The sequence below is a fragment of the Oncorhynchus nerka genome, linkage group LG9b (assembly GCF_034236695.1).
Source record: "Oncorhynchus nerka isolate Pitt River linkage group LG9b, Oner_Uvic_2.0, whole genome shotgun sequence".
Taxonomy (NCBI): domain Eukaryota; kingdom Metazoa; phylum Chordata; class Actinopteri; order Salmoniformes; family Salmonidae; genus Oncorhynchus; species Oncorhynchus nerka.
Window position 1 is genome coordinate 2,491,250 of NC_088424.1, and position 23,798 is coordinate 2,515,047.

The 23,798-nt window shown below is 42.3% G+C and overlaps 2 protein-coding genes across 2 annotated transcripts; one reads left to right on the top strand and one right to left on the bottom strand.

Annotated features, from left to right (window-relative positions):
* The first annotated feature begins 1,367 nt into the window (after positions 1-1,367).
* On the top strand, positions 1,368-10,334 carry LOC115114102 (sodium/potassium-transporting ATPase subunit beta-3-like). Its single transcript, XM_029642088.2, has 7 exons — positions 1,368-1,607; positions 3,734-3,862; positions 4,764-4,862; positions 5,889-6,082; positions 6,671-6,721; positions 8,131-8,217; positions 8,421-10,334. Exons 1-7 carry the CDS (start codon positions 1,490-1,492, stop codon positions 8,586-8,588), a joined length of 846 nt encoding a protein of 281 aa, XP_029497948.1. The 5' UTR covers positions 1,368-1,489; the 3' UTR covers positions 8,589-10,334.
* Positions 10,335-11,670: 1,336 nt separating this feature from the next.
* LOC115114103 (rhodopsin kinase grk7a-like) lies at positions 11,671-23,116 on the bottom strand. Its single transcript, XM_029642089.2, has 4 exons — positions 22,337-23,116; positions 21,371-21,814; positions 13,951-14,231; positions 11,671-13,463 (listed from the first exon to the last, which is right to left on the bottom strand). Exons 1-4 carry the CDS (start codon positions 22,931-22,933, stop codon positions 13,124-13,126), a joined length of 1,662 nt encoding a protein of 553 aa, XP_029497949.1. The 5' UTR covers positions 22,934-23,116; the 3' UTR covers positions 11,671-13,123.
* Between the last annotated feature and the right edge of the window lie 682 nt (positions 23,117-23,798).

The window sequence follows — 23,798 nt, forward strand, 5'->3', positions numbered from 1 at the left end:
GTAGCCTATTGGTGTTAAGATAGGCCTACTATAGGAACATATGGGCTTCTCCTTTCCAACTCCCCACCCGTTCTTTAGGCTGTAGTCTATTTTACTTTCAGCAAGCAAGATCCATCGTGCTGTCTCACCTAATAGGCTATTAGTAAAGAAAATAAGTTGAAATAAGTGTCCTACAAGCTTTTGTAGTTTGGCTTTTCCTGGGACTACACAAGATTGATTAGGAATAGCCGAGGCAGCAGAAAGGCCAGGTGCATAATTGTGCAACAGAACAACGAGGACAAGCTCAAGATATAGTTAGAAGCGTACGCATATTACCCTATAATTCCTCAACTCAATTTTGGGATTATTACCGCAGTGAATATATCCAGTCAATTTACACAGCGAAAGAAACAAATGTGATCAGATAGTCTAACGAAATCATAGGTAGCCTACTGTGAGCTCCCGAGTTTGCGCTCCCAGACCCCGGGCACACTACTCGAAAAGCTACCTACCCTATTGATTCCGTTTTTTAGGGACAAGGAATGTATCCTTCCTAGGCTACAACAACACAATATAAGGAATAATGTCATTATTTTTTTCAAGTAAGTACAAAACTCTAGGTTCGCAAAGCAAATAAAGTTGAATGGATACTCAATGTGTGTGTGTGTGTGTGTGTCAGTTCAATAAAGTAAATTCAATAAAGTTGAATGAATAGTCAGTGTATGTGTGTGCGCGCGGGGGGAGGGAGGGGGGCCTCCTAACAACACTGGTTGTGACACACTTCAGTATTATTTTATTTTAATTGCAAATTCAGCATGAATCTTTCTGAATTTGAAATAAGTGGGTAACTTTGATTAAATAACACTGGAAAGAATGTGTTGTCTCTTATGGTTGCCAGACACACACACACACACACACACACACACACACACACACACACACACACACACACCAGAGAGCAGGTTGATGCTCATTGTCAGCACAACTCACACATATTTTTTCCATGTAGTCTGACTGAATAGGCTCCATGATAGGTGTGCTAGGCTACCACAGTCGGAATTCATGAATAGCCTATTACTGTATGGAAAGCATAGGCCTATTTTCAACACCATAATCTCTAGATATTTCCAGTTTGCATCTTATTTGTTAGGTACCCCATATTCTCAAATTTTCTCAGGTCATGATAAATGGATAAATCCAGCGTTATTATAGCGTTTTGTTTAGTGTCTTGGCTATCTAGGCTACTCTGTCCAAGCCGCTCTTTTATCATGACTATTTTACTGTAGCCGCAGCGCTTTGAGTAGCGGAGCGAGGCTTCCGCTAGTGGCAGAAAACGTCACAGATTTTTCAACAAAAAAAAATCAACAAGAGCATCATTGCTTCACTGTGCCGCCCATTCCATTCCAACAATTGACCCAACCACATACCGCCTACATCCCTGATTTCGCCTCATACCATTGCCCGGTGTTCCTCGTATTTGTAAAGAAAAAGGCATCCCCAAATTTCCACAATGGCAAGTAATGAAGACAAACCGGCGGTGAAAGAGGATGAGAATGCTGGAAGCTGGAAAGATTCTATCTTCAACCCAAGGACCGGAGAGTTTTGTGGGCGCACAGCGAAGAGCTGGGGTAAGAAAACCTGGACCGGGGCTGGGGCATAGCCCACTGTCGAAAACCATTTTTATTTTATTTGTATTAATATAATTGCAGGCTATTCGATTTGGGATGTGCATATTGTCACAGCCTAATATCGGATAGTAATATTATATTATATCCACCTATTCATTCATAGTCTCTATCATTGTGAGGCAGTGGTGGCCTGATAGTGTGACAATGAATCTATTTCTGTCTCCTTGGTTTTGAAGCATCATATTGTCAGCCTCATGATGTGTGTGTGCGCGCGCATACGTGTGTGCATGGTGCGTGTGTGTGACACTTTGTACATTTCAGCACTGATTAGCTCAAGACGGATGAATGGGACTAGCCCACCTTTAAGCATAATAATTAGAAACCAAAAATCAGTGTATTTCCATTGAGACCACAAGTAGACATATAGTCTACAACTCAAATACACGGTTTGTGATATATAAGGTGAGCTATACCTTGTCTAGGCCTTCTTCGGTAACCCCCCAAATTGGAATTATAAACTATATGCAAATTATATTCATTCAGATTAGATCATACATTAAATTAATGTGCACTTTTCACAACAATTTGATCAGAAATCATCTATATCTGCCCTGTAGTGTATCGTACTACATCAGTAGTATGCAAAAAAAAAAATGCAGTGTGTGCTTGTGTGTGTGCACGTGTATGTGCATGTGAATCCTCTGGAACAGACCAATTTATGGCTAACAACCAGCTAGCATGATTATGTAAAGACCTTGATGTTAAAACCTTCACTGGTGTTACTAGTGAGATATACCACTGACACACACAGATAAATGAAAGTATTCACATTTATGGAATATATATCATCAATTTATAGCAGTAATCTATGGTTACTTTGAAGGTGGTGAGCAAGCTCAGCTAAATCTATGCGAGCTAGCAGCTAGCATTAAGACCCTGTGTGGTGCTGCGCAGTGGGATGCTCCTCTCCTCTCTCACTCTGTCCCAACATCTCCTCCCTCTATGGCTGCATGGCTTCCCACATTAGCATGCTTGTCAAGGTCAAATGGGTTTCCCCCTTGATCAAGATGCAGGTGCATGATGGGAATGTGTTGGAGGAGAGTGGAGGGAGGGGGAGGTAGGACAGGGCAGGCAAATATTTTGGAATCCTCCATTCTCTGCTGGCTATATGAGAGGTGTAGGCTGTAGGCCTGTAGTGTGTGGTGAACAACCTGATTGTCTGTTTGCATGGTAGTCCCAGTTCTTATGTTATAGCCCATGTTGTTCAATGGATTCGTATGAATTGCTTACATCCATTGTAACATTATATGGTCTCTACAATAGACATTAATATGCATTAACATGCAGTTATGGAGGATTTGAATTATGTACCAATTCTTGGGGATGGGCTGGATCGAAATACACTGAGTATACCAAACATTAGGACTACTATACCCTGTTCAAAGGCACGACATCTTTTGTCTTGCCCATCACCCTCTGAATGGCACACATACACAATCCATGTCTCAATTGTCTCAAGGCTTAAAAATCCTTCCTTAACCTGTCTCCTCCCCCTCATCTACACAGATTGAAGTGGATTTAACAAGTGACATCAATAAGGAATCATAGTTTTCCCCTGGATTCACCTGGTCTATCTATGTCATGGGAAGATGTTTTGTATAGTCAGTGTATATTTCTAAAGCTTATGGGTTGCCCAATGCCCAGCACCTAGCACTCATGGGCAGCCCTGTCATTTGATGAGGCTTCAGACATGGACCTCTCAGTCAAAATGCTAGGCTGTTCTGTCATCTTTGATCATTCTGCCTCTATCATCATAAGAAAACAAAATGCATACCTTTGCTCAACAAAATGTTGAGGCTGGAAATTGGTCCTCATCTCTCCTTTCCTACTTATCCAGTTATTTACATGGAAAGCTGTCCTTATTGAAACGTCTACATTTACATGGAGGAATGATCTAAATACACATTGATATGCTACTATGGCAGAGGCAGTTCACCAAACGACCCTCGTCTGATCAGGTGTGTAGACCTAGCTTTTAGCTCGGAGGGATAACATAGTCTGGAATCGTGCTAATCTCTCTCTCTCGATCAATCTCTCTCGATTGATCTCTCGCTTTCTCTCTACAGGCCTCATTCTCCTGTTCTACCTGGTGTTCTATGCGTTCCTGGCTGGAATGTTCGTCCTCACCATTTGGGTCATGCTGCTGACACTGGACGACTATGTGCCAAAGTACCGCGACCGGGTGCCACACCCAGGTGAGTAGCACCACAGGGAGATGATTTATTCAATCAATCAACCAACCAACCGAATAAATCAACCAATCAGTCAATTGGGTCAGATCCGGCAGATTATTTATTATTGGGATTTTATTTGCGTACAAGGACATTCTGAGGGAAAACGGAACTGAAATATCCAAGAATTGTTGTATTTTGTTGATTTTGAGCACACGCTTTGTCGGTTAGGACAGGTAGTTAGCATTTTTCAATCCTGAGAATCCTGTGGACTACGATTGGTCACTATTGCCCAGCACGATACAGCCACTGTTGAATGATGAGATTTCTGGTTTGAACTCTAATAGTAATGGCCAAACTCTTTATATATTGTCTGGTTGGCAACACTTTATTTAAAGGGTACCTATAGAAGGATGAATGTGTTATGTATGGGTTATGAAAGTGTTATGTATGGGTTATGAATGTGTCATGTATGGGTTATGAATGTGTCATGTATGGGTTATGAATGTGTCATGTATGGGTTATGAAAGTGTTATGTATGGGTTATGAATGTGTTATGTATTGGTTATGAATGTGTCATGTATTGGTTATGAATGTGTCATGTATGGGTTATGAATGTGTCATGTATGGGTTATGAATGTGTCATGTATGGGTTATGAAAGTGTTATGTATTGGTTATGAATGTGTCATGTATTGGTTATGAATGTGTCATGTATGGGTTATGAATGTGTCATGTATGGGTTATGAATGTGTTATGAAGCCCTAATGTAGGTATCCTTTAAATTAAGGGGTTACTGTTTGTTTCTGGGTTTACCACACAACATTGGTGACCCTGATTTATTTGTCAGTAGATTTAACTATGTTTTACCAGGTATTTTTGATGAAGGTAGTCGTGATCTCATACTCTACTCTCTCTGTTTCTTAGGGTTGGTCATCCGGCCCAAGCAATTGGATATGCTGTTTAACAGATCTCAACCTCTCCAGTTTGCCCAGTATGTCCAGACCTTAGAGTCTTTCCTGCAACGTGAGTATGGTTTTTGTTGTCTCCTTGCCAAATCTGTGCCCTTTTCTCTCTCTCTCTCTCTCTCTCTCTCTTTTTTCTCTCTTTGTACTTTTTAAATCATGCTTTATTGGCATATCTATGAAATACAATGTTGCATTATGGGTCGTTCCAAAAAATGAGTGCCTTTTGAGCCCCTTTGACATTTTAAGTAGAACTTGTGCACACATTTTGAAAACTTAATAAACTTAATCAATTCAATAATATGAATAAAGACGATAAAGTGCCCAAATGGAGCATTTTGACATCCTCTAGGAAGATTTTAACCCACTTAACCCCATCATTTCTTCAACTTTTCACCATCATTGTAAAGCCTTAATTATTTTGTTGCTTTGACAAAGTCATTTCTGAAGATTATTATTTCTTTAATGTGATTAGGGATTCATTTCAAGGACAAAAACAACAATCTTTCCCTCATTTTACAGTCTTCCCTGTTACTTGACCTCACATTTTAATATGGTGAAACTATTCCTTTTTAAATATTTTTTTCAAAAGAAACATTAAACATTAAAATAGTCAAACCGTTGTGTAAAAGCAGCTGGTTACTGTTGCCCATAGATAGACACAGGCTCTAAATGTTTTCACAATGAACTTTTTTTTGTTACGCTTGCATTCAATTTGCCCATCCCGCACAACAAGCTACTGAATATTTCCACACTATGAGGTTGGAATGATACTGTGAAATTGATGATGGTAAATGCCCTTTTTGTGTAAGACCTGTTTGAAAAGACTGCCTGAAATTACTGTTTTAGCGGAATGGAGTGGACATCACCAGATGGTAAATTAGTTCATAAACTCAGCAAAAAAGAAACATCCCTTTTTCAGGTTATTGAAATGTAACATCCAATAAAAATCTTGCCCGATCATTCAAAATTCACCAGACCTCCAAGGGAGGTGTGACATTGATGTGATTTTGGAGGTATGGCAACACGAGACTAATAGACCAATAATAAAAAGTCATACAAGTCTGTCATTATCGTTTTTTCTCAGATTACAATGACACGGAGCAGGAGAGGAATGTGGCGTGCGCGGCGGGGGGCTACTTTGAGCAGGAGGGCGAGGTGGGCGAGCAGAGGAAGGTTTGTCAGTTCAAGAGGAGCGATCTGAGCCTCTGCTCCGGCCTGTCCGACTCCACGTTTGGTTACACCGAGGGGAGACCCTGTATCCTCCTCAAAATGAATAGGGTACCTCCTCCTTTCCCTCTTCTCTTTGGATACATATTTGTGTCCCAATTCTCTTTCTTTCCAAAGTGTGTACTCGCACACTCCCCGTCATCTAAAAACATTGGATTGGTTTAAGCATTGGCTTCCACCACTTTTCAATCCATGACAGGGAAGTGCACATTTTGGGAAAATGGTAGATAATTGGGATGAAGCCAATACTCACCAGATGCATGTCATTGACTTGAATACACTCGGCTCCTGATGAAGTGCACATTGGATAAGTGCAGACCCAATTAAATCCAGGGCAGTGCTGTGTAGTTCACCAGTCCCAATTCAAATACACATTCACAAGAGCCTTGCATGTATCAGTAGACGACATTAGCCAATAGTGGATTTCTCTCCTCCTCAATCTAGTTATTTCCATTTGCTTCTCTTTGTTACCATTCTCTATTATTAAGTTTTGCTGTCCTTTTCACCCTCTCTTATATATGTTTCTATCCCATTGGATAGCTCAGAGTAGACCACATTGATGGTAATGATTTAAATCAGCCGATTGTGTGACTGCGGCTCTCTGATTCGTTGATTGGTTAATTGGTGTTCCATTCACAGATCATTGGGCTGAAGCCGCGTGGAGATCCCTATGTCAACTGCACAGCAAAGGTAAATGTCATCATGATCTCAGTATGTGTGTTTTTGTCTGTGTTTGAAGATAGTCATACACTCTGGTTACCTTTATATCATTTTTGTTATTTATTGTTTATGTTGATATTTGTGTCTTCTTTTTTCCTGATTTGGTTTGATTTTGTTTTTCTGCATTGTTCCAGTTGAAGGTTTAGGGTAAGCTTAGCGATGTGGAAGTGTATATGTTTATACAGTATGCAAGTTACTACCTCGTGGAAATAACTTGCATTGTACTAGCAACTTACAGGGTTGTTTTGTTGTCTCCCCCCTTTTTAAGTGCTCTATTGTGTTATCTGCTTGATTTTCGAGTTGCTTTTGCTTCTTGTGGTCCTGTTTGATGCAGCATACCAACATTATAATAGGAACCTTTTAGAACCTACCAGTGTTATTATACGAACTGGCCATTGACTCTGACCTCTCATGGCGCCCAGAAAGAGTAGGCGTTACTTAATGTAAAAGCGAATGGTTTTACATTACAGTGAACGCAGCTTTAGGAATATATCAACATCTTAGATAATATATTATTCTTACATATTCATATGAACTTGTGTAGATCTGAAAAAGATGTAATAGGTGTGCGCAATATGGCAAAATTGACACACAACAGAGGGCTATTAACCGGAGGAGAAAGTAAGCCGGTCCGGTACAGAGTACCAGGCAAATTAAATAGTGCAGGTACAGTGTACTGGTTAAATACGAGCCTATCACAATAATGAATACAAAGATGACACGAAAACTGTAGGTTATTACACAATAATTTATCATTACCACTTGTCAGACACACTCCAAAATGTCCTGTGGTTTGACATGAACAGTAACATTTTGCGAAAGCAGAGATGACTGGCCAGGACCGAGATGCGCACAGACAGCAGTTGGGCGCATCAATCAATTCTGGCTTCAAGTGTGCCTAATGTAATGACAATTGTTGAACGTGATTAGCCTACCCTTTTCAGTGTTTTAATAGATGCTGGATTTTTTTAGGCAAGTGGACGAACATGTAGCCTACTTTAAAAAAAAAAAAAATTGTTTGACAATCAGATGAAAACATCATGACTGGTTGTCTTCTTGCCCCATTAAAAGGTAAATACATTTTGACAGTTAAATGACATGTCTGTACTATTAGGCTCATTAAAAAAATGTGCGCATGCGCTACATAGGAGGTCCCATACCGGGAATAAATAAATCTACTTTCACTGCTGCATTTTATCTACTGATGCAAGAATTTGGAAGACCATTGGATGGACCTATGGTTCATTCAGCTGTTCTATCCAACCCTTTCAGATATGAAGTCCCAACAGTAGACATGGGATAGGATATACATACTCTTGCTCTTTTATCATTTTTCTGTGTTGACTATTATTCTTTCTCTTCCTCCTTTGCCTCTTCAGAGGGACACCCCCATACAGATGCAGTACTTCCCTAGTGAGGGGCGGTTCGATAAAATGTATTTCCCTTACTACGGCAATAAGCTTCATGTAAGTTTGGGTGAAAGGTCAAGGTTTATCCATTTCTTTATCCATTTCTTTTGTCTTGTCGTACTGGTTGGTGCTATATCGGAAAGCATTATTATACAATGATGCAAGAATTTGGAAGACCGTTGGATGAGCAACAACAGTCTTTGTTGGTCAATTATAATTTTTTCCCTTCCACTCCTTTGCCCCTCTTTTCTTTACTGTAGGAGAGGTATGTGCAGCCCCTGGTTGCGGTTAAGCTGTTGCTGAACAAGGACGACTACAACACAGAGCTGACCATCGAATGCCGGATCGAAGGATCTGACTTGCGCAACAACGACGATCGAGACAAGTTCCTGGGCCGTGTCACCTTCCGAATCACAGTCAAAGAGTAGGGAGTAGCGAGGAGGAGGATAGTGTGGAGAAATGTGGTTCTGACCTTCCCCGGACGATTCCTATTAGAATAAAAAATGGGCCTAATTCCAAACCAATCCCTCCACCGTTGCTCCATATCCTAGGCGAGGGACATTCAAATCTGGTATTATTCATACTGCCTCGGTAGTTCATTGATTGGCCAGATAGTCTACTCATCTGGTGTTACAGGTTAGTCTCTGGTTAGGTGTGATAGGGAAAGCTTAAAAAACAGCAGTGCTGTGAACCCCGAATCCTGGATTTGAATAACTTGTTTTTAGGTTCTTGTTGACACGATCTTGTACTTCTGATAGTGTTGGATATGTGTAAGCATAGCAAGAGTGCTAGATGGAGCAATTATCATATAATAGAGGATACCATTCCTTTTAGATCTACAGTACATCACACCCAAAACGGGCCTAGAATAGTGCCTAGTGGTAGGGGGTGAGAGATCGGTTTGGGATTGGATCAAAGAAGGATAGGGCAGTGATGTCATCCATTTTTAACTACTGTATCTCCTGGAAAAAACGGTAATCCTGCCAAATTCAACGGAACATCTAGTTCCCTTGTTTGCTTCTATGTTTACTATAATATGGCATCATCTTTTTTCCTATCCTTCATCACCTCATTCTAGCAGGAGTCTTTCACGATTTACCAACCTAACGGCCATCATTCCCTTCTATTAGTCGGCTTTTGTTGTCTGACCCAGTGCTCTAGTATTGATCTAGGAGCTTATTTTCTATTCCCAATGGTTTAGATTGGAGATTAAATGTGGTAAACTGAACCTAGATCCTTGCTTAGTGCTATGGGTTGGATCAACAGTCAGGAGTTAGCCTCAATCTGTATTTCACTTTCATTCATCCACTGCCAATACAATCATGTTTACAGTTGACCCTCTCACCAACAATTATTCCTCAAAATCACATGGGGACAACTAAATCATAAGGTCAAAGACAGTTAAACACTGTCAAACCGAGAGGACCTCAACAATTAAATGTCTTTGAGAACCCTTTTCCTCTTGGGGGACCACATTTTGAACTTCGTCATATTATAATAGGGAACTGTAGATAAGTATGTGTGGTGTGGTCTGAACACAACCCAGTCTTGTGCCGTCTGTCTGTCCCGGCTGCATGTCTATGTGTCTGTTTACTTTACCCCTATACCTCGCCACTGTAATAGCCATTGTTTGGTGAGCGTTCGGATGCAAAATGGCTGCTGTGCAACGCCCAGGTGGGTGCTATACATTGAGGGGAGTTATCCTACCACACGTACACACACACACATACACACCACATCACTTACGCACGCACACACCACCCCAACACACAATGTAAAGCGCTTGGAGACCTGTGAGAAAGCGCTGTGTAAATGAAATCCATTGTGTCTATGTACTGTATATCCTTGTATGTATATGTACCTATCTTTGGGTCTGAATGCTTGTCTGTCTATATATTCTCTCTCCTACACTCTACCGTCTGTGTCGGTCTTTCTCAATGTATATATTTAATGGATTCACACTGTATTTTTTTTCTGTCACAGAACAATGTCTGAGCACTGTAAAGAAAGAATTTTAAGAAATATTTACAGGATATGATCATATTGAAAGCTATGTTCATATCTGAAATGGAACCTACATCTTGAAAGAACAACTTCATATACAGGATGCCTTAAGACCTGTGCAACAATTATGGATTAAAAGGTGATTTGGGAGGGGGAAAAAATCAAACCTGTGGTCCTCTTATTAAGTGTGGTTATTTATTGATTGTCCAGATGCAAGTAACATGTGATATTCTACTTTTACCACAAGAGGGCAGCAGCATTAAGACAGAAATCGGTCGACTGAAGATTCCTTCCTTGCTTGCTGGAAGGAATCTTGCGATGGTGCTACCCAGTGGTGATATTTAGCATAGTAGTAACCTAATGGTTTGCTCTCATGCGATAATTGTGTTTAATCACCCATTTTCATAAGTAGTAGATCGTATGCATCAGCTTCAATTAAAGGAGCTTGGTTGGCAATTAGATAATTACTTTGATTACCATAAGTCATTTACCTTAAACTGTGATATAGAGGAATACATTAATTGAAGGGGCTTGCTTGCCGAGAGAAGTATAATGTTTCTTGCTTGCTATTGATTCCAGTCATCGTGACACTGTTTGTAAGGATATTGGAGCAAACTAATATGTTCAGAACCTTACACATAAACATTCACTTGCTAGCTTTATTGGCTACATGTTTAGCCAAGGTATTACACTACTTGTATAGTAGGCCTATGTTCAAAGGCTGATGCAGGAATGTGACTACAACATAGACCATCAGGAAAAATAGGATATTGGTTTGGGGATAAGTACATTTCAATCTTGGAGGATAATGTCATGATCAGAAAAGCTTGAATTTCTAATGAATCAGGAAAATCCCTGCGACAGGCAATAGCGATACAATGTTGAACTCTAGGATCCAACAGTTTGAGGCACTGTCCTTCACCATCAATAGCTGTCAACACCTGAGTCCCGCTCCTTAAAAGATCATCTCTCTGCTTTTAGCTCTAGTAGCTACTTCTACCTTTGTCACTAACGGTCCTTAAGCCCCGCCCTTGGAATATCGTCTCTGCAGTAAGGGAGCGAAATGCCGCACTGGGGTAAATGTCAGGGATGTCCCTTCCACCCATTCTGTTTCACTCAAAAACGAATAAAAAACACAACAGTTTTCTCTTTATTACATCTCTTGCTCTGCTTCCTCTCACACTCTTTCGTTCCTTTTCCATGTCTCTTTCACCCTGTGCTTACCCCCCTCCAGTAGTCTATTGATTTGGTCGCCTAAACAAATCCGAGGGTTGAGCTCTATTTTCCCCACCTATCCTTTTCAGTAGCTAAATGCCATTTTGTAATGCATCTATTTTGGGGCTCCCGAGTGGTGCAGCGGTCTAATGCACTGCATCTCAGTGCTAGAGGTGTCACTACAGACCCTGGTTCGATTCCAAGCTCTATCACAACCGGCGTTGATTGGGAGTACCAGCATCGTCCGGGTTAGGGTTGACCACCGCAGGTAGAAAGAAAAAACACAAGCTGTAAAAGACATATCTTTTTTTTATTCAAATAATTCAAAATTCAAGCAAGTCCCTGATAAATGTCTGACATTCCTACAGTAGCATATGTAATGTTTTTCTCTCATATTATATTTACAAGTATATTTATATTCAGAGTATAATTAACATATTTACTGTAAAAACATAATACTGGTCAAGATCTGGAAAGTTTGTCAATTTAAAGTTATATGAAATAAGTCTTGAGACAAGACAAAAGGGAAATGTGATTTTTTTGTTGTTAAAGGTTTTGAAGGCTAGCTAGCTAACTAGATTCTAACTTGAGATTTGTACATATATCTCAAACTTCAGACAAATCACATCAATGGAAGCAATTTTCTAGTTAAAGGTGCGCACACATATCTCAGGGAGGAAGAAAGCCCTAAAAATTCACATTTTGGGGGGGCTGGTACAAGAACACAACTCCTCTAAATGTTCAACTTTCGAATATAGAGTCCAACGGTCTTTTCGCTACATTCCTCTCTCCTGACAAACCAGGGCATAGAACCTTCCTAAACACAAGAGTTGAGCATTCTTCCAGTTCTGACTAGCACCTAATCTGTGGATTTCTCCCCTCTCAGTGCATAAATATACATATTTATATTCATATACAATACCGTTTTAAAATAAAACTAGATGCTGGACTGTGAAGTCCACTTGCTTGGAAATGTAGTGATTGACTTCACTGGGTTTAAAGGTGAAGAGTCACTGTAGGTAAGTAAATGTTACCTCCACCACATTTAATTTGAAATCATTTCTGTTGGTAGAAATCATAATTTATTTGCTATTGATTGCTTCCAGGTGAAATTTGTAATATAGGTGAAGTGTCCCAAAAAAGTTATCACCTCTGCCTTTAGAGAGGCAAAAGGAATGTAGGGGGGTGGGGGGAGCGAGAAAAAAAACGTAGCCGTATCAAATTAAATTCATGCACCACAATCAAGAACGAGATCCCAACCATATTCCTGAACTAATTAATTCAGCATATCATGCTCCATTATGGCCAATGCCTAGGTTTGAGAGCTAGCACTGCTGTCTGCATATGCTAATATTTCTGGTGCAGGTTGTATGCAACCAGAGGCCTGTATTTATCCATTAATCATATAATATTTTTGTATCCACAATATGAATTTGTTGTATTTTACTCTTTTACTCTTACTCCGTGTTGACCAGGGGGGCACTACTACATCATGTGAAACATCTGGGAGTAGGTGCAATCTGAAGAGACAATACCAATCTTGGTAAAGCCACATTTGGCTACTAAAATCAATGGCAACCAACCCGTTCCAGGGAAGGATACCTCATCTCTCTCTCTCCTGCTGCTCTCCTCCCTTGTAAAATAATTTGTGTGTGTAATTTTTTGTTGTAATTTTACAGAACATGAGCGAATCAGTTGATGTGTTGGTGACACACTTGTGTATATATGTGCCAACTTTGGTTGCTCACAGCAGTGTGCACGTGCCAGACTTTCCCTCGTCGTCACCCCCCCCAGCGGACTCTTTCCTGTTGGGGTCATTGAGCTCGTCAAACAGTCCCGTTTCTATCATCTCCTGTTGCCATGGAATGGCCACGGCTCCCGTGCCAATCTCCTTGAAGAACTTCTCATCGTTGGCATCGAACACAATGCCCTTGATCTCAGAGAACTCAGCAATGTCGCCAGTGTCCTTGGCGTACACCACGTTGGGCTTGGGCACCCAAGGTGGGTCGATCAGACCAGCCTCCAGACGAGGGAAGTTGATGGCCTTGAACCACTCGTGTTTTCGGGGATCCTCGCCTCCTCCCCTGTAGAGGACAGAATTTTGACACCTCCGCATTAGGATCATACTGGCAGGTCAAGGCTAAATAGGTTTACTACACAGTTGACTAGTTGTTTTCGGAGTGCATTGGATAGTCTTGATTCTGCCTTGATCAATTGTAATGTAGGTAGATGACTAATAACCGAGTTGAAAATCTGTTGTATCAGCATGCTAGCATGTTTGCCATCAACAGGGTTGGGGTCAATTCCACTTAAATTCCTGTCAATACAGGAAGTACACTGACATTCCAATTCAATAAGGAACACTTGGAACTGGAAATTGAATGGAATTGAAAAGGAATGGCCAACCCTTGCCATCAAGCTAGCCAGACAGCCAAAACGCTATTATCCCAGCAATGGTGAGCTACCTGACTTGAAAGGGCTGTTTCTTCATAAATGACAACATCAGTAGAAAATAGAGAATTGTTATTATTGCAAATATTAGTCGTAGCCTGGACGGACCGATGCTCTTACTTGCAGCCCAGGCGTTCATCAGTCTTCTTCTTAAGGAACTCCTGGATGATGGCCTTGGTGGGCGCGTCAAAGTTCTTGTGCTCCCATGGGGGTTCATCATTGATGATGCGACGCTGCACCTCCTCCTTCTCCACCTTCTGCTTCCCGGATTCGGGACCCTTGAAAGGGGTGTAGGCGGCCACCATCTCGTAGATGCTGCAGCCCAGGGCCCACCAGTCCACGGACGTCCTATAGGGAACATCCTGTAGGATCTCAGGGGCCATGTATGCTCCGGTTCCAGCCTGGGACGGGGTAGGGGAGGTAGGAGAGAGATTCAGGGAGTAGGGTAGAAAGATGAAGGAGACAATAAGAGGACAACTCATCATTGTACAGTATGTTTGAAATATACGTTTTAGTTTGGCACATTTTCTATACACACAGACAGACAGACAGACACACACTCACACATCTATATGGATAACCATGCACAATCATAGCATTACAAATGTGACTAGTAATACATCCTGTTGAGAATGATCAAACCTGTGGTCTTGTACTGTGGAGCAGGGATCATCAACTAGATTCAGCCACGGGGCAATTTTTTCTTGACTAAAACATAATAATTTCAAACCTTGCTTTGTATATGATCACATGTATCGCTCTATTATGCGTGGGAATACTTGGGAACAGATTTCCAAAATTAAAATCACTTGGAGCTAATTTCCTGATGTTTTCACAGTCTTTTATGGCCAACAATGAACATAAAATAAAATACAAATTATTTATTTAGTTTTGCTTAGAAAACTTGGGGGGGGGAGATAAATTTGCCCTGCAGGCCACCAGTTGGGGAACCATGCTGTAGAGGATGATACCTTCAAAGTGTGCTTGCTACCAAAGCCCTATAAATTAGATCTTTAGCATGATTTCAAGGGCTTCTCCCCTTGTCTGACTGGTATCAGATATCTATTAGATGTTTTATCCTGCATGAGTTAGAGCAGGCCTGCTTGCCAGGTTTCTCCTTGTACACTTATTTAAGAGGAATGGACTTGCCACTCCCATTCTTAAGTTGACTATTGACCCGGGGCTTAAACACTAAGCACGTTGAAAGCACCTCTCCAAAACATGGATTGCATTGGATTTTTCATTTCATCAGCTATGGAATACTCCCTGTGATTGGTCAAATCAAAGCCCTCCAAACACCTGATTGGTCCAGCCTTGACTCAGTGAGGACATTGGCCAAACAGCTGGGGAAAACTGTCCTCTAATTCCTTGTAGATTCAAGGCCAATGGACAAGGGAGAGATCACCTTGCTTACTCCATTGAGTACCTTGGGTATTCTGCATGACCTTTTCAACTTTTATTGTAGTAAAATCTAAATCTAAATCACTTTAAAACTGCCCAACAATGTGGACATGTATGCTTTTACATGAAACCCCACAGGCAAAGTTATTTTATTGGGCTCACTAATACATAGTCAAGAAATAACAACACTACACATACATTCTTTAATGTATGGTTTACCTGATTTGACCAGTCTGATCAGGGAACAGATTTGTGTAATGCCTGCTAAGTAAGAGGCTTAAAAGGCCAAAGCCAGCCAAGCCTTTGGGGGGTTAGCCACAGCTCCCTGGTCTGCCAATGAGGACCAGAGAAGATCACTGGATAATGAGCTTACTGGGCTTCTATAGAGCCTGCAACTTACTCTTTGCCACTATTGACCTGCAGAGATGCCCCAATCTGTAAAACTCTCTAATGAATCATTTTTACAGGACAGCTAATGGTAGTCTGGTTCACATGATTGATACACGTACATCTTAGGAACTAGCACAGGAAAAAGTCTTCCACATATGCACTTTTCATCAAGTATCAGTTAAACACCCAGGTACCAACACAATTATAACAATTAACACAATTAGCCTTGTCTACTCTGAATCACCTCGACAACTTTGCAGTATTTCGTTTTTTTAAGTGTTATTCTTTACATTATTAGCCCAGAATGTTTTTGTGTTATTACATACAACCGGGAATAACTTTTGGATATCAGAGCGGCGGTAACTCACCAGCATTACCAACAATTACGACCAGGAATACGACTTTCCCGAATTGGATCCTTTGTCCAGGGCCGTTGAACTGATTAGGCAGGTAGCCTAGTGGTTGGAGCGTTGGACTAGTAACCGAAAGATCGAATCCCCGAGCTGACAAGGTCAAATCTGTCGTTCTGCCACTGAACCAGGCAGTTAACCAACTGTTCACTGCCCGTCATTGAAAATAAGAATTAGTTCTTAACCGACTTGCCTAATTAAATAAAGGTCAAATAAAAAACTTTAAACATTCCAGAGGCTGATCCAAAACACCGCAGGTGGAGAAGAGGTATTCGGAGTGGACTTCTAGTCCAACTAAGGAGGCACACACACCACCCACCACTTCCGAGTATATTACTCACTAATTTTTAGTCTCTGGATAATAAACTTGACAAGCTCAGGGCGAGGATTTCCTTCCAGAGAGACATCAGGGATTGTAAACATACTCTGTTTCATGGAAACATGGCTATCTAGGGATATACTGTCTGAGTCCATACAGCCAGTTGGGTTCTCAGTTCATCACGCAGGCAGGAATAAATATCTCTCTTGGAAGAAGGGCAGGGGTGAGTTTTTCATGATTAACTACTCATGGTGTGATTGTGATAACATACAGGAACTTAAGTCCTTTTGTTCACCCAACCTAGAGTACCTCACAATCAAATGCCAACTGTATTACCTCCCAAGAGAATTATCTTTGGTTATAGTCACAGCTGTGTATATTCCCCTTCAAGCCGATACCACGATGACCCTTGAAGAACTTAACTGGACTTTATTTAAACTGGAAACCACATATCCTGAGACCGCGTTTATTGTAGCTGGAGATTTTAACAAAGAAAATTTGAAGAAACGCTACTGAAGTTCTATCAACACATTGACTGTAGTACTCTCGCTACTAAAACACTTGACCACTGCTACTCCAACTTACGGGATACCTGCAAGGCCCTCTCCCGCCCTGCATTTGGCAACAAGCAGGAAGTACCCGTGCTAAGGACTATTCAACAATGGTCTGACCAATCGGAATCCACGCTTCAAGATTGTTTTGATCACACGGACTGGGATTTGTTCCGGTTAGCCTCTATGAATAACATGAACGAATACACTGATATGGTGACTGAGTTTATCAGGAAGTGTATAGAATATGATGTACCCACTGTGACTATTAAAACCTACCCTAACAACAAATAAAACCTACCCTAACATCTGTGCATAGATGGCAGCATTCGCACAAAACTGAAAGCGCAAACACCACATTTAACTATGGCAAGGTGACTGGGAATATGGCCGAATACAAACAGTGTAGTTATTCCTTCCGCAAGACAATAAAACAGGCAAATGTCCGTATAGAGATGAAGTGGAGTCGCAATTCAATGGCTCAGACACGATACGTACGTGGCAGTGTCTACAGACAATCACGGAATACCAGCCATGTCGTGGACACCGACGTCTTGCTTCCGGACAAGCTAAACACCTTTTTTCGCTTTGAGGATAACACAGTGCCCCGATGCAGCCCGCTACCAAGGACTGTGGGCTCTCCTTCTCCTTGGATGACGTGAGTAAGACATTTAAGAATGTTAACCCTCGCAAGGCTGCTTACATCCCTAGTCGCGTCTTCAGAGCATGCACAGACCAGCTGGCTGGAGTGTTTACCAACATATTCAACCTCTCCCTATCCCAGTCTGCTGCCCCCGCATGCTTCAAGATGTCCTGGACTTCCTGACTTGCCGCCCTCAGGTGGTGAAGGCAGGAAACAACAACTCCACTTCGCTGATCCTCAACACAAGGGCCCCCGAATGGTGCGTGCTCAGCCCTCTCCTGTACTCCCTGTTCACCAATGACTACATGGCCATGAACGCCTCAACTCAATCATCAAGTTTGCGACACAACAGTAGTAGGCCTGATTACCAACAATGACAAGACAGCCTACAGGGAGGTGGTGAGGGCCCTAGGAGTGTGGTCCCAGGAAAATAATCTGTCACTCAACTTCAATTAAACAAAAGAGCTGATCGTGGACTTCATGAAACAGCAGAGGGAGCACCACCCTATCCACATCGATGGGACCGCAGTGGAGAAGGTGGAAAGCTTCAAGTTCCTTGGCGTACACATCACAGACAAACTGAAATGGTCCACCCACACAGACAGTGTGGTGAAGAAGGTGCCTAAAACCTTCAAAAACTTTTACAGACGCACAATTGAGAGCAACCTGTCGGGCTGTATCATTGCCTGGTATGTCAACTGCACTGCCCGCATCCGCAGGGCTCTCCAGAGGGTGGTGCGGTCTGCCCAACGCATCACTGGGGGCGAACTACCTGCCCCCCAGGACATCTACAGCACCCTATGACACAGGAAGGCCAAAACGATGATCAAGGACAACAACCACCCGAGCCACTGCCTGTTCACCCCGCTGTTATCCAGAAGGTGAGGTCGGTACAGGTGCATCAAAGCTGGGACTAAGAGACTCTCAGGCCATCAGACTGTTAAATAGCCATCAGTAGCACCTTAGAGGCTGCTTCCCTATATAGACTTGAAATCACTGGCCACTTAAATAACGGAACACTAGTCACTTTAATAATGTGTACATATTTTGCATTACTCATCTCATATGTATATACTGTATTCTATTCTACTGTATCTTTGTCTAACCTGCTCCGACATTGCTCATCCAAATATTTATATATTCTTAATTCCATTATTTTACTTTATATTTGTGTGTATTGTGTGTATTATTGTGAAATTGTTATATATTATTTGTTAGATATTACGGCGTTATTTAAGTGGAGCTAGAAAAATAAGCATTTTGCTACACCTCAATAATATCTGCTAAACACGTGTATGTGACCAATAACATTTGACTTGATTTGATTTGAGGAGATGCTTCTAAACTATCTGTCTTTTTGTTCTTTGTCTTGCAAACTCCTGTACTGTGTCTTTGATTGGTCAGATTTTTTAATCCTGGTTTGTTGGAAAAACAGACATGTTCCATAGAGACCATTCTACATTCTCAATAGGCTACATAAGTATAGCCTATCTTTAAATAGCACAAAGGGGCTGTACACAAGTTTAGGCAGTAAACTGTACACAAATGATCCCAGAATCTCTTTTTCACTGTTGAGATCAGTGTTTGTTGCAAGAGGACACCCCTTGACATATTCCCTACCCAAACCCCCAACTTGACTTTCAACGCAGTCACTCATCCCCAAAAATGTTCATCCTATAATTGGCTGGGCTATAATAACCACTAGGGATCAAATGGATTATATAATGAAGGCAGTCTCCTCTTGGACAGATCCTTAACGATCCAGTAAGCCCTCCCCAGATTTACAGCAAATGCTTTAGAGACAGAGAGAGGGTCCAGATAGAATATAAATGAGGTCAAAAGTCACTAACCCTAACCCTGGCAGGACCCCATTTCCAGGGAAAACATATTTAGCCCCATCATCTAATAGCTCAGGCAGGTATAAAAGGCAGGTATAAAAATGGTCAAAAGCTCCAGCCATCCAAGTCATAGACTGTTCTCTCTGCTACTGCATGGCAAGCGGTACTGGTGCACCAAGTCTGGAACTAAAAGGACCCTGAACAGCTTCTACCCCTAAGCCATAAGACTGCTAAATAGTTAACCAAATACACTATATATACAAAAGTATGTGGACACACCTTCAAATGTGTGAATTTGGCTATTTCATCCACACCGTTGCTGACAGGTATATAAAATCGACCACACAGCCATGCAGTCTCCATAGACAAACATTGTCAGTAGATTGGCCTTACTGAAGAGCCCAGTGACTTTCAACGTGGCACCGTCATAGGATAGCACCTTTCCAGCAAGTCAGTATGTCAAATTTCTGCCCTGCTAGAGCTGCCAAGGTTAACTGTAAGTGCTGTTACTGTAAAGTGGAAATGTCTAGGAGCAACAACGGCTCGGCCGCGAAGTGGTAGGCCCCACAAGCTCACAGAACGGGAACGTTGAGTGCTGAAGCGCCTACCGCGTAAAAAAACGTCTGTCCTCGGTTGCAACACTCATTACAGTGTTCCAAACTGCAACGTCAGCACAAGAACTGTTCGTCGGGAGCTTCATGAAATGGGTTTCCATGGCCGACTAGCCGCACACAGGTCAAGGACTACCATAAGCAATGCCAAGTGTCGGCTGGAGTGCTGTAATGCTCACCACCATTGGATTCTGGATTCTGGAAAGGCATTCTCTGGAGTGATGAAACATTTCATGGTTCGGACTAGGGAAATCTTAACGTTACAGCATACAATGACATTCTAGACGATTTTGTGCCTTTTCCTGATTCAGCATGACAATGCCCTCGTGCACAAAGTGAGGTCCATACAGAAATGTTTTTTTTTCAAGATCGGTGTGGAAGAACTTGATAGGCCTTCACAGAGCCCTGACCTCAACCCCATCAAACACCTTTGGGATGAATTGGAACGCTGACTGCGAGCCAGGCCTAATCACCCAACATCAGTGCCTGACCTCACTAATGCTCTTGTGGCTTGTGGCTGAAATGGAAGCAAGTCCCCGCAGCAATGTTCCAACATCTAGTGGAAAGCCTTCCCAGAAGAGTGAAGGCTGTTATAGCAGCAAAGGGGGGGACCAACTCCATATTAATGCCCAGGATTTTGGACTGAGATGTTTGACGAGCAGGTATCCACATACTTTTGGTCATGTAGTGTAGCTACCTGGATTATTTGCATAGACCTTTATTGCACTCTTGCACTCTTTTCACATACGCTGCTGCTACTGTCTATTATCTACCCTGTTGCCTAGTCACTTTATCCCTACCTATACCTTGAGTGTACAAAACATTATGGACATCTTCCTAATATTGAGTTGCACCCCCTCACCCCCATTTCCCCTCAGAACAGCTCCAATTTATCGAGGCACATATTCTACAAGGTGTTGAATGCGTTCCACAGGGATGCGGGCCCATGTTGACTCCAATGCTTCCCACAGTTGTGTCAAATTGGCTGGATGTCCTTTGGGTGGTGGACCATTCTTGATACACACAGGAAACTGTGTGAAAATCCCAGAAGTGGTGCAGTTCTTGACACAAACCGGTACACCTGGCATTGACAATTCATCAGAAGTCCCTTGCAAATACATTAGAAGCTACAGACATGTGAACCATTGAAATTGTCACACTATGTTGAAAAGGTCATTTTTCTGCAAGCTTGCTGTCAGATCGCAATCATAAAGGAACCTTTCACGTCTTCAACTCTCTGTCTTATTGCCTTCATTGTCATGACATTCTCATAATCTCTTCATTCTCCACCATCCCTACTGCTACCGACTTTTGATAGTTTCCCATTGTCACAGTCAACTACAAGTTCTTTAAAAAATCCAACTTCAACAGGCTTACCTTCTGGGAGATGGTCTTTCCGGCGGGCAGCTCCACGGCCAAACCCAGATCAGAGAGTCGGCACTGGCCAAAGCTGTCCAGCAGCACGTTCTCTGGCTTCATGTCACGGTATATGATATCCATTTCATGCAGATGAAGGATGCCTGTGCAGATCTGTGCTGTGTAGTAGATGATACGTGGCATCTCGATACCCTTGGTCTTCTCACTGACGTAATAGATGTGGTACCTGAGGTCACCGCCGTTCATCAGAGTCATGACAAGGCACAGGTGGGTCTTGGTGTCGTAGGCGTAGGCCAGGTTGACAAGGAACAGGCTGTTGACCTTTTCCAGGATCTGCTTCTCCAGCAGGGCCATCTTCTCACCATGTTTCTTCTTCAGGCGTTTCTTGCACAGTTTCTTGGAGGCGTACATCTGGCCTGAGTTTTTCACCTGTACGGCACATACCTGGACAGAGGGAGGCCATGGGTTAAGAGGACTCCTGAATACCTCAGCAAAGCTCCCTAACGGTTGTATAAATGGCGCCTCATGACACTAAGCTTTGATACTGCCCCTATGCTCTATAACAAGGAGACATTTGGTTTTTATTGACAATTCTCATCTTTCGGAACAACTCGATAATGATACAACCTTGAAAGTATGCATAGAAGAGTAAGGCGTGATGAAACGGATAAAAAAATTAAGTTGTGGGTCAACTTTTAGAGAGAGAGATTAGTTCTTTGCAAAGACAAACTGAGGTGCTAACTGAGGTGTATTTTGTACTAATAGACACTGTGCATCAGTGAAACTATGGGAAAGACTACATAGGATTAATCATTTATTTTGTGCATAGTTCTTGTGTGCATTTTCCTGTTGTCACAAAGGTTTTACATATTCAATAAATAGATAATATTGCAGATACATATTACTGACACATTTTGCACATGTTGCCAAGACATGCTGCTACTGTATTGGTTTCTACATGCTTACCTCTCCGAAACCTCCCTTGCCCAGAGTTCTGAACTCGTAGAAGGTTTTATCACTGATGGGCTGCTTCTCGTACTCCTTCCACTGCAGAAATTTGTCAAAGAAGGGGCTAGTTTGGTAATCCGTGAAGGGTTTGCCTTTCAGAAACTCCCGTGTGGCTTCCTTCACCTTAACATTGATCACTTCATCAAAGTCATTGTCCGTCACTGCCTTGCACTTGTCGGCTATCTCCGCAGTGAGGTAGGTCAGGAAGTTCTTGGAGGCGTCCTTGCAGAACTTGTTTATCATGTTTGTCCTCTGCTTGTCCTTGTCAGCGCCTTCCGCCAGATCCCAGTCATTCAGCTCATCCAGGAACTCAGCGGCATTGATGTACTCTGGGGTAGCAGCCAGGAACTGCCGGAAAAACTTCTTGCCGATCGGCTGCCTCTCGCAGAGCGACTCAAAGTTCTTATCCACAGTTTCCCTGATGGCGACACACAGCTCGGCCTTAGGTAGTGACAGACTTCGGCGACGCTTTTTCATCTCCTTGTCGTCGCCACCCTGGGCTTTCAGGTAGGCCGTGTTGGCCACAAGGTTATCCAATCCCCCCATGTCACACATCTTGGCGGCTTTGTCGATCTGTCCCACCTACGCGACTGGGTTCTTCAGCGGTTCCTTAGGATCCCTTGCTCGGTGCAGTGTGTTTCTGAGTGTGCGTGTCTGTGTGAGTGTGCGTGTCTGTGTGAGTGTGCGGCTCACTCCAAAGCCAGGGTGTGAATGAGCGACTACACCACAAGTACCTGCAGACCTAAGACACACTGACACACCCAGTAATTACTCATTCAGAATTAAATACCTGGGAGGGATTTTGACTTAAGGATATTTGTGTGGTCTATTCGTAGATGCTGGTCACGGAAAGGGAATCGTAAGAAGGTTCTCTCCTAAGAGGATTTATGGCTCTCTATATTTGGCCCGTTGTCGACCTGTGACTTGCGGGGCCCATTGAGTTCTGTTGACTAAAAACTAAGGGCGAGATGATGTGAAGAAATAAGAAGATCTGTCTGCACACACTCATACACACAAACAACCCACATACTCACTCAAACATCCCTCATCCACATGCCCTTTTGTTTTCATCAAACCAACATTTATTGAAAACAAGAGAGGGATCAAGAGTTGTAAGTAGAGTAGAGTAAACAATGGCCTTGCAAAGAACCAGGTCAACAAAGGTAGCTCTCTTGACTTTTTCGCTCTCTGTCTCCCAGTATCAGCAGTTCACTTCAGAGAGCTTACTCGTAATCTGATTGCCTCTCCTTCCTCCCCACCGCTCTCTCTCTCTCTCACGCACACGCACATGCACACACACACTGAACTCAGAGCACAGAGACACATTGTTGACTGCATGGGATAACTTGTTCTTCATTTGAGCTAACATACAATTATTTGCATCTTTTTCTTAAAACTCCTCACAGTTTAAAACATTCTA

What these genes read in the sequence shown, in the direction of transcription:
- LOC115114102 (XM_029642088.2), top strand. Translation starts at nt 1,490, where the DNA reads ATGGCAAGTAATGAAGACAAACCGGCGGTGAAAGAGGATGAGAATGCT. An exon ending in CTTAGAGTCTTTCCTGCAAC is followed by an intron (nt 4,863 to 5,888) that starts GTGAGTATGGTT and finishes GTTTTTTCTCAG; the next exon opens with ATTACAATGACACGGAGCAG. An exon ending in TCCTCCTCAAAATGAATAGG is followed by an intron (nt 6,083 to 6,670) that starts GTACCTCCTCCT and finishes TTCCATTCACAG; the next exon opens with ATCATTGGGCTGAAGCCGCG.
- LOC115114103 (XM_029642089.2), bottom strand. Translation starts at nt 22,933, where the DNA reads ATGTGTGACATGGGGGGATTGGATAACCTTGTGGCCAACACGGCCTAC. An exon ending in GCAAGGGAGGTTTCGGAGAG is followed by an intron (nt 21,815 to 22,336) that starts GTAAGCATGTAG and finishes CCCTCTGTCCAG; the next exon opens with GTATGTGCCGTACAGGTGAA. An exon ending in GATGAACGCCTGGGCTGCAA is followed by an intron (nt 13,464 to 13,950) that starts GTAAGAGCATCG and finishes TGTCCTCTACAG; the next exon opens with GGGAGGAGGCGAGGATCCCC.